General features: G+C 44.8%; 1 protein-coding gene across 2 annotated transcripts in view; it reads right to left on the reverse strand.

Annotated features, from left to right (window-relative positions):
• The window catches only part of mllt3 (MLLT3 super elongation complex subunit), a 57,181-nt gene extending 46,647 nt beyond the window's left edge, over positions 1 to 10,534 (reverse strand). For both annotated transcript variants that reach the window (XM_075450634.1, XM_075450633.1), the window contains exons 1-2: positions 10,421 to 10,534; positions 9,437 to 9,617 (exon numbers count right to left, since the gene is read on the reverse strand). In XM_075450634.1, the coding sequence (XP_075306749.1) occupies positions 9,437 to 9,617; positions 10,421 to 10,432 (193 nt within the window). In that variant the 5' untranslated portion in view covers positions 10,433 to 10,534. The remainder of the gene's footprint in view (positions 1 to 9,436; positions 9,618 to 10,420) is intronic.
• Positions 10,535 to 10,733: the final 199 nt, after the last annotated feature.

Raw genomic sequence — 10,733 nt, forward strand, 5'->3', positions numbered from 1 at the left:
ATGCTTTTTGAATGTATGGGGCTCCAGATATTTGGCTGTAATTAACAGCACATCGTTAATTAGCGAAACACGATAGCTGTACAGAGACAGCCGTCCAATGCAGACTTCCTCCCTTTCGAACAGGTAAAGCTGTTAGATTTGTCACTCCAGGCCTGACCCCGTTTGACAGGGACCACACTGTCAGGGCCAATTACACCAATGAAATGAAATAGAAGGACAAGCTATGTCAAATCTGCTCTGCAGCAGCTTCAGTAGGGAACTCTCTGGAGTGAAATGATCTGCTGTTGACATACATGTTGGTGCTGGATATCACAAGGCACCTTCAGAGGTCTTGTCGAGTCCAAGTCTCTGCAGATAAAGCTAAAAAGTCAGATTTAATGCATCTTCCCTTCGTCGGTTAAGCTGCCATTTCCATCTTTATGCTGCTTAAATGAAATACTGTCATATGCACAGCTCTGTTGTCACACGTGGAGTCCAGGAGTTTTTATGTAATAATGTGTGGGGTGCTGCAGGAAGCAGTATTTTACTCATGAAAATCAAGACTGAGGATCTTGCTATAGTTTGCCATTGCACTCTTCATTCAGACAGGCTTCATACCATAAAAAACACAAACTCATATGCAGAGGTGGGTAGTAACGAGTTACATTTTCTTGAGTAAGTTTTTGAAAAAATTATACTTCTAGGAGTAGTTTTAAATCACTATACTTTTTCCTTGAGTAGATGTGTGCAGCAGAAACTGTCCTCTTACTCCGCTACATTAGGCTACAATGAGCTGGTTACTTTTCTTCTTACCTCTTTGGTATTCTACGCCTCATTATTTTTATCCCCCCGCGTACGCCTCATTTTAATGTTTTATTCTGACAGAGAGAGAGACTTCCGCCAAAGGCTCTACCACCTGACTGTGTTCCACCAATCAGACGCAGCCGTGCAGTCTGGTCACGTGACCATACTCAATCTCAGCGGCGGGACGGGTTAGCTTTACAGTTTACAGTAGTAGCAAACAAACAAAGAAACAGATGAAAAATGTTAGATTCAACGGTGGGAAATGAAGACGCAGACGAGGCCTCATACTGAAAGCATGTTTACCTTACAAAGAGTGAGAAACAGCAGCTACATTATGTGTCTTCTGTGTCAACCAAAACAAACGCACATTTCAGCAGAAACTCAACATCTAACTTGAGGAAACATGTAGCGGTAAGTGTCCTAAATTCGTTTTTTTTGCCCCCATGGATAGGTGAATGTTTGTTTTTTAGGTTACATATGTTTTAAACATTTCCTAAGTCTCTTATCTAAGTCTGGATTATTTTAATTTAAGCTCTTTTGTAATTAATTAATTTTAAATTACTTTGTTAATTGGATGAACTCTAATTTGCCAAAAGATGATTATTTAGTATTTTTGACTGTCTGATTGAATGCTTGTGTTAACAAATAAATCAGATGTTACTCAACAGTTACTCAGTACTTGAGTAGTTTTTTCACCGAGCACTTTTTACTCTTACTCAAGTAATTATTTGGATGAATACTTTTTACTTTTACTTGAGTCATATTATTCTGAAGTAACAGTACTTTTACTTGAGTACAATTTTTGGCTGCTCTACCCACCTCTGATCATATGCACACGTGTACAGGAAAGCATCCTTTATCTCCTTTATTAATGCCTTAGTTCTTAAACAGATCACATTAGCAAAGCCAAAGCAAAGAGAAAAGGAATGCGCTAAAGCTTCCAGGACATATTTTAGCCTGAGGATCCGCATCTTATGCGTCGCTCAATGCAGTGACTAATGCAATGATTAATGTAGTATACGCACACAAGCCACAAATTAAGCCTGTATGGAGTTAAAAGATAATATGCAAGTGTTTTGCAGAGCCCAGGAGATGGCCAGAGGCCGACATGTTGGCCCAATCAATAAAGGATCAATCTGTGGGCGTGCAGATGCTGAAAGGGGCCAACAGAACAGAGGACTCTTTCTTCAAGGAAAGCAGATACTCACCTCAGCTACTGTTGAAGTTTGACTTCAGTTTGGGATTTTCAGGGTCTCTAAGGAAGCCCTTTTTGAAAAGCCCACATCGGTGGTGAAACAGGTACAGTTTCAAAAGCTTAAATTCAAAAGCAGGAGCAAGGCCATGACAGGCAAGACCGGCAAAGCACGAGAAAACACAGCTGGACGCGCCTCCGAAGAGAAATCTTTTGCTTCGTGTTTTCAGGATAAAGATATTTCCTGTAAAAGGAGACGTGCACGTGGGTCACATCTGATGCACAGCTCATGTTGATGGCAATGTTTAAACTATGTTCATGTGTTTCTGCTGCCAGGTTTATATGGCTCCAGGCCAGGGGTCCCATTTACTGAATAATTCCATTGTGAAGCCCCCCCCCCGGCCTTTTACAATGATGAAAACATCTGAAAGTTGTCCTTCATTTTGACATATTAGAATGCAGGCAGAGCAACACAACGTTATGCGATTCACAGCAACGCTGTTAAAGGGGGCTGTTATATATAGCCCCCCACCTCTGTCCTGAAGGGCCAGAGGAAGCGTTAGTAATTTGCTTCTGTTCAGGCTCACGCGGACCCCATCGCTGAGCTAAACATCTTGCTGCCTGGGTGCTGACAGGACTTTAAAGAGCTACTGACTGGCGGCTTTGGAACACATCTGAGACCATCACAGGGGGGGGCGCAGCGCCCTCGGAGCAGCCGGAGTGTGTGCTGTGGGATTTCCTCACAGTCAAGCGAGAGCTTGCAGAAATCAGGAAATCCTACACTCGGAAAGTCGTGCTGACTCCTGATAACTTGACACAGAAATTTACAAACCTGCCTGTCATTTCGACCAACAAAGAGTCGGGCACAAACTCTGCTCGAAGCTAAGGTTGCCATCTGAAAAAGGATCTGCACAGCAGACACAAAGGATAGGGATGTCCCGATCCGATCGTTTTCCGTTGGTTTCAGACTCGATCGGAATCGGATGTTAGGTTTTTTTAATTTATTTATTTATTTTAAAATCAGAACTATAATATTTTAAAACAAACGGGGAAAAAAAATGACAGCTTAGTATTTACTGTAATGTGGTGGTACAGAGTCAGAGCGTCTCAACTCCACACAGAAACAACACATGCGGCATGACGGCACTTTGCTGCCGTAAAGCGAAGCAGAACATGGCAGCAGCTTGAAGCTGGGGGCCGAATGTCTGCGGTGTGGCGGTATTTTAAAAAAATCCGGGACATCCTGGATCTGTTTCTTCACCGTTCTTCTTTTTTTAAAATGTCCTGTAGACGTATCGGAACTCGGTATCGGCAGATACTCAAAATCAAATGACTCGGAGTCAAAAAAACTGATCGGGACATCCCTAATAAAGGACTCATCTATTCAATGGCCACTCACACCCTAGAAATATATAACGTATTGAGCTGAAGCAGGAATCTAAAGCCTCGTTTCCACTATGCAGTCCGGTACGGGTCGTGTCGCTTTGAGGTCAGCTTGCGTTCCCACGGTACAAAGGGGACCCTCAGGGGTGGGCGGAGTGCGTGCCGAAGCGTAAAAAGCAAATAACAGCAAATAACAAATAACATCCATAATTTGGATGTGTGCTGGGTACCCCAAGCAGAAGGGTTACAAAAATGGTAACGGGTTCCATGGGACCAGTACGCTTTTGTGGTCGTGGAAACACTGAAATAAGCGAACCGTTCTGACCCGACCCGACCCGTACCGGACTGCATAGTGGGAACACGCCAATACACTGTACCAAAAATGTCTGATGAGGAAGTATAAACCACTTCTTCCTTTGACCATCATGGGGAAACTGAGATCACCAGCAAATAAAATGGACAGGCTAGGAGAGCTGGCAAGGACGCCTTGGGGACAATGGGAAGTGCCTCACAGAAAGCCCTCAGACTGCCCAGGCAGACAGAACAGCAAGAGAAAAGGAGGGCGATGTCATCAGCTCAGCTGTGCTACCTGCAGCTGACCCTGCATGTGATGTCATCAGCTCATCTGTGCTACCTGCAGCTGACCCTGCATGTGATGTCATCAGCTCATCTGTGCTACCTGCAGCTGACCCTGCATGTGATGTAATCAGCTCATCTGTGCTACCTGCAGCTGACCCTGCATGTGATGTAATCAGCTCAGCTGTGCTACCTGCAGCTGACCCTGCATGTGATGTAATCAGCTCATCTGTGCTACCTGCAGCTGACCCTGCATGTGATGTCATCAGCTCATCTGTGCTACCTGCAGCTGACCCTGCATGTGATGTCATCAGCTCATCTGTGCTACCTGCAGCTGACCCTGCATGTGATGTCATCAGCTCATCTGTGCTACCTGCAGCTGACCCTGCATGTGATGTAATCAGCTCATCTGTGCTACCTGCAGCTGACCCTGCATGTGATGTCATCAGCTCATCTGTGCTACCTGCAGCTGACCCTGCATGTGATGTCATCAGCTCATCTGTGCTACCTGCAGCTGACCCTGCATGTGATGTCATCAGCTCATCTGTGCTACCTGCAGCTGACCCTGCATGTGATGTCATCAGCTCATCTGTGCTACCTGCAGCTGACCCTGCATGTGATGTCATCAGCTCATCTGTGCTACCTGCAGCTGACCCTGCATGTGATGTAATCAGCTCATCTGTGCTACCTGCAGCTGACCCTGCATGTGATGTCATCAGCTCAGCTGTGCTACCTGCAGCTGACCCTGCATGTGATGTCATCAGCTCATCTGTGCTACCTGCAGCTGACCCTGCATGTGATGTCATCAGCTCATCTGTGCTACCTGCAGCTGACCCTGCATGTGATGTCATCAGCTCATCTGTGCTACCTGCAGCTGACCCTGCATGTGATGTCATCAGCTCATCTGTGCTACCTGCAGCTGACCCTGCATGTGATGTCATCAGCTCATCTGTGCTACCTGCAGCTGACCCTGCATGTGATGTCATCAGCTCAGCTGTTTGCAAACTGCAGACCCAGCACCTCAGAGTGTTCTTGGTGATCACCATCATCAGAAATTCAATAACATTGATATAAACTAAGTTTGGTGGGTTGAGAAGCCCGGCAGAAGTGGTTCAGAATTAAACGCTCCCTGATCCCAGACAACATCACACCTCTTTTCTCTCCATCTTTTTTCTCCTTGCGACTGAAAGCATCTGAGTCTGCGACAACCCAAAAAGAGCCTCACCTCTACTGTGTCCACAAATCTTTTCACCGAGCTGTGCCATTTCTTTCCCATTACATCTTCCCACAAGAGTGACAATCCTCTGGAAAAAAAAAAAAATAAATCACAAACACCTTTGAAGAGATGCCATCTCCAGTGTAGATTAAATGGCAGGCCAGGCTACAAATGAGGTGCTTAAGCAGCATGAGCCGCTGCTGCCTATTGCCAAAATAGCTCCCCCTTCACTGGTTCCAAAGAGCTTCTTTACCTCCATTTGTTCAAACGGCTATGCCATTTGGCTGTCTCCATGGCAACATCTCAACGCCGGCCCGTTAACCGCATGGTAATAATGAAGCGCGGTGGCAGTTTTACTGACTGATTTGTCATTAATCTTAATGTGTGTCTGGCAGCTTCTCGGTGCCGAACAAGAAAACACTCGGTGTGGGAGGAAGTTTCCTTTCAGCCTCTTATCACTTTCTCAATCTGAGCGCTTTCAGCCGCTGCACTTTGTGTTGCAGGTGCTGCGAAATAAATCTGAGAGCCGATGATATGTGGAGAAGAAAGAAAAATCATGTCAGAAACGCGTGACGTGGGAAGGCAGCCCGCTATAGGAGCCAACCTGCCCTCAGTGTGTTTACAAGAGCACATAAAGCTCAGCCGACACGAATCTGAACACTTTTCGCACTCGCAGGCCTCTTACATCTGCGAGTGGGAAATGTAGCCATGTGAGGTTCTGCAGCAGTTTCCAATCGGCATCACAAGGTTTGAAATACGATCACGGCTACCCCTTTTCTTTGAAAATCCTGACAGGCCACCGGGATCCCTGAGCCACATAAATGCTTTGCCGCTCTCCTCCTGGTTGTAGAATAACCATGCGAGGTTCACACACCTAACCTCCCATTAGTCAAACACTGCTGGCAGTCATGCAAAGATAAGGTCCAGGTGGACAAATCGTGTGCATTCAAAATGTGGCGATCTCTGTTTTTAACAGAGCAAGGTGAAAGAGGAAGAAGTGAAAATAATGTTCCGGTCCATTTAGCACGAGAGGGTCCCTCGCTCCCACAGTCCCCCCCCCTCCTCATGAGAAGTTTCCAGCTTCCAAGGCTACCCACAAATGTCCATAAAAGCTAAAAACAATATCTGAACACTTCAAAGTGAGCAGAGACAGCAGATCTTAAAACTAAATGTGAGCACTCAGTTGCCTTGGACAGGTTTACTTCACGCTTACGGTGTGTTTAACGGCTTCCTATTTTATCTCAGAGCTGATGGCGAGTCAGCAGCAAGTGAGTAAAAAGCCTTTAAAAGTTAGTGCGGGCCTCATCACCTGTAAAGCATGCCAAATCAAACACAGGGGCCACTGAAAGTAAAGCAAAAACATCCGCCTGCATCAGTTCTATCAGCCTTTACTGCCAGATTTGAGCTTTTTAGTCTGAACTCTGAGGACTGAAACAATATTTCAGTCCTCAGCTCCTGTGAGTCCTCTTCCAGGGTTCACTGCTTACCCTGTTTCCCGTGGCTGTCATGTGCAAAGGTTTACCTTTTAGACGTTTCACCTGAACAAAAACATTGTGAGCATTTTCATAAGTGATCAAAACAAGAAAAAAAGAGCCATAGCAGATACCAAAGCAGCAACCATCGCCCCACAGCTGGGCCATCGGACCACAGCTGGGCCACAGCTGGGCCACAGCTGGGCCCGAGTATCAGGAATTTGTTTCGGAGATGTAATAAGATATAGAACAGGTTGACAGCCTCGAGGTGGACTGTCGGAGAACTTTGAGCCACACAGGATGTTTTACTGCAAAGGGTTGTGCTGGATTAACAGAAGGATCCACCGTGGCTCAAGACACTTCGGTTTCTTCGGTTAGCCAAAATGAGCTTCCAAGGCTAACAATTAGCTTAGTGGCACTGGCTGAACTGTCACATTCATTCAAAGTTCATTTGAACTCATTTGCATGCATTTGCACTTTATGGCCCTGAAGTATTTGAATGGATCATGCTGCTGACTCATTGCTAACTGCACATGCTGTTCAGAAGTCTGCCAAGCCAAGCAATCGATGCAATGAAATGCAAAGTTGATTTTTTTTTAAGTACACCCTCCTTCAATCCTGAGGTTTAACGTGACATATCAAAAATAAAACGGACATTTTCCAAGTCTAAAATTAGGTAAACACAGCCTCACATGAACAAGAAGACATGGCATATTACACTGCGTAATTTTTTAAAGCAAAAACTAAGACAAAATGCAGAGGCAGTGGGTAAAAAACCAGGACTTCCTTCATCCCCAAAGGGAAACTGTGTTAACAATGGAAAAGAAAATCATTCTAAAAAGTTGACAAACTGTTGGAAAGTCAAAATGTAGCAGTAAAAAAAGGCCTGGTAGAAACTTTGCACCATTGGAGTGCCGTTTGTAGCTTGGCAACAACTGAGCTGATGATGTCACATGAAGCGTCAGCAGGTAACACAGGTGAACTTTGTCGGTAGAAAATATGGACGGAAACTCACAGTCAGCAGTTCAACATCCTGCAGGCTGCAGAGACCTTCCTTCTCAGTAAAGTGTTCACCATGATAACACCATCTGTTCTGAACAAGGACCGCAGTCCCTCCTCCTGTCGTGGTACCGCTCTTTCTGCAGTCTCTGTCCGCTTGCATGGTCTCAGAGCTGTGTACAGGCACTGGAGCCCATAATTATGTTTCAGTGAAACATTCAATACTGCATTTCCAATATTCTCAAGTCAGACTTACAAGGAGTCATTTTGACAGCCAAAGCTTGGCTAAAATTAGGCCATGCAGCCGGACAATGATCCCAAACAATGCCCACAAACCTCAGTGAACTGAAGCAACTCTGCACAATGCGCTCTTAGTTTTTCACACGCTCAATCTGCATTTTGACGTCCTTTTTGGTCAATAAATAATGACATGGTGCAACACGTCCCATCTTGTTGTTAATCTGAGGTTATATTAACCAGATTTTAAGACTATGATTTTTTATCAGAACCAGAATCGCTTTTTATTGCCAGGTATGTGGACACACACGAGGAATTTGACTCCGGTTACACCTCGCTCTCTTTAGTGCAACAAGTACAAAAATAGACAAAAAATAGACATAGAACAAGACTAAAGTAGAAAGTGCAAATTGGTGCCTGGTGCAAGGATGATATACTGAAGCCAGATCTGGTATTAGCTGTTTAACACAGAGACAGCCTGAGGGAAGAAACTGTTCCTGTGTCTTGTTGTTTTGGCGTACAGAGTCCTGTAGCACCTTGCAGAAGGGAGGAATTTAAACAGTCATAACAGTTATTATGTCGATATTTACAATCTTGGAACTGAAAGAGTTTCACACGACTGAAAGTATTTGATGTTAGTGGCTATGAATCATAGAAATATAATTCAGTGCATTACTTAACATGACTTTTATACAAGACTCCAAGCAGTGTTTGCGCAGCGTTTAGAAGCGTAAAGTTACCGTCGTAAAAAAAGATAAAACAAGTGAACGGGGGTGTTGGCCTCATGTCACATACACTATCTGTGTGTCTCAGTTGCTTGAAAGGTCGGCAGCTGTGAACGATCAAAGCTCCGCCGGTTTCAGTCATCAACATTTCTTCCTTTATTATGTGGTCCCCTTTATTTCAGACTGGAGGCAAAGTTTTGGATTATTTTGATCATACAGGAGACAGCGAGTGAAACATGTTTTCACCACTTTTTTAGAGACATTTTGTGGACAATTTCCATTCAGAAGACTTTGGCTTTCCCCATTCTGGACCATTTGTATTTTATACTTGTACAAAAGTCTGTTCATAACCAAATGCAGTTGATGCTATATCTGCTTTACACCATCTAATGCGGCTCCTTCACCCCAGATCTGCATATTATTCTCCAGATATATTCTGTTCTGCTTCTGTTCAGCAAACCAACTCAGACTTAGAATATCACCTATAACCAACAAACATCAACGCTCTGTAACTTGAGTTCTGCTTCATAATTTCACATCAAATTTCTCAGAACTTCTTAACTCGACTGGAGAAAAGCTGGTGCAGCAGAACTTAATGTTCACGCAAAAATAACTGTGCTTTTCTTCGCAAATTGCATTTGAGTAACCTGCTTAAAACAACAAAAGCGAAACTTTCTGCCATCCTCCAGAGAGGTTGGCGTCTGCTTGAGGACACACGAGCAGCGCGGAGGACGCACACCCCACCAGCATGTCTGCAGGCCTCCCCCCTCCTCACCCAACGCTGCGAACCCATTCCCTTCCCGGGAGAAAAACCGTGCCAAAAGACAGCGGCGATTTGAAAAAGGCTCTTTACCTCTTTTTGGTTTCGGGAAGCTTTCGTGCAGATGAAAGACAACTTTCTCCACAAAGTGCTGGATGTTGCTGTGCTCTGGTCCCCGGACAAAAACCATCCAGTCGTGCGTGAAGCCTTCCGCGGTGGGTTTCTTTCTAACCTGGGCACGATGTCCGAGTTCTAGTTTCACCTGAACGGCGCCCTGAGGGACAAGACCATCCCGAGTTACTTCTTACATTAAAAACTCGTTTGTAATAATATATCAGAATAGGGAAAAAAGTCTAAGAAATATTTCCAATGAAAGACTTTCAACATCTTAGCAGCACAGCGGCGACCCATCTGGCTCTGACGCGCTCCTTTAACCTCCATAATTTCCCATTATTCTGCTACACGGAGAATCTCGTCTTGACATACATGCAAACATTAGAATGTTAAATACGACATTTGAAATGCAAACACCTGGAAAGCAATACGTTAGCGTTTGTAAATCCTGGTGAAAGCCTTCAAGTGCACGCGTGAAGTGGCTCCATGCGTCTGCGCACATTTACCAACTTACGTTTTTATCTGTAAGTTCCAACGTTCTGCTTTCCCAGCAAAAAAAAAGAAACGCCACTGTTAAATGACAAGGATTACGAGATAAAGAAAGTTGACATTTTCCAAAATGCTCGCGCGTCGTCATGCCACACATCGCGTGTACCTTTCGGCCGGATTCAGTGATGGTGTATTCCCATTATTCCCGAAAATAGCCGAACATTACTCCGGGAATAAAGCGGCGCTTCGCTGCTAACGTCTGAATGTCTAAAGTCCGAGGGGTTTGTGGGTGGAATCCTGTCTTCAGATGATCAGAGGCAGGCACTTACGGACTCTAGCTAACCGAGCAGCTTGAAAATCCTCGTAACGGAGTAAAAGCACCGAGCCTTCGGTGCGACTAAACAGCAAAATGAACGAAAGCAAAAAGCCGCTGAAACGGAGTGACTAAGCAAACCCTCCCGGTCGGTTACTCACCGAGTTGGCCATCCTGAAGGCCCCGCGTTGCTGTTATTTCATGGAGAATTAGTTTTAAATGAGATTAAAGGTGAGTACAGTTTGCCTATGACGGCGGACATGGTCTCTCCTGGGCTGAAGTCACACTGAAGACTTTCAAAGGCTCGCCGGCGGTCAATTCCCCACAACACCCCCATCAACTTCCTGTTTGTCATTTGAAAATAAAAGTGGTAACATGAACCCTGGACGCGACCTACAGTACTAAGGCTTACATATTACATACATACATATACATTGTTTTCATCTAATTTTCTATGTGCCCACTTACTTTTCC

Source organism: Odontesthes bonariensis, chromosome 19, assembly GCF_027942865.1.
Source record: "Odontesthes bonariensis isolate fOdoBon6 chromosome 19, fOdoBon6.hap1, whole genome shotgun sequence".
In the NCBI taxonomy this organism is placed as follows: Eukaryota; Metazoa; Chordata; class Actinopteri; order Atheriniformes; family Atherinopsidae; genus Odontesthes; species Odontesthes bonariensis.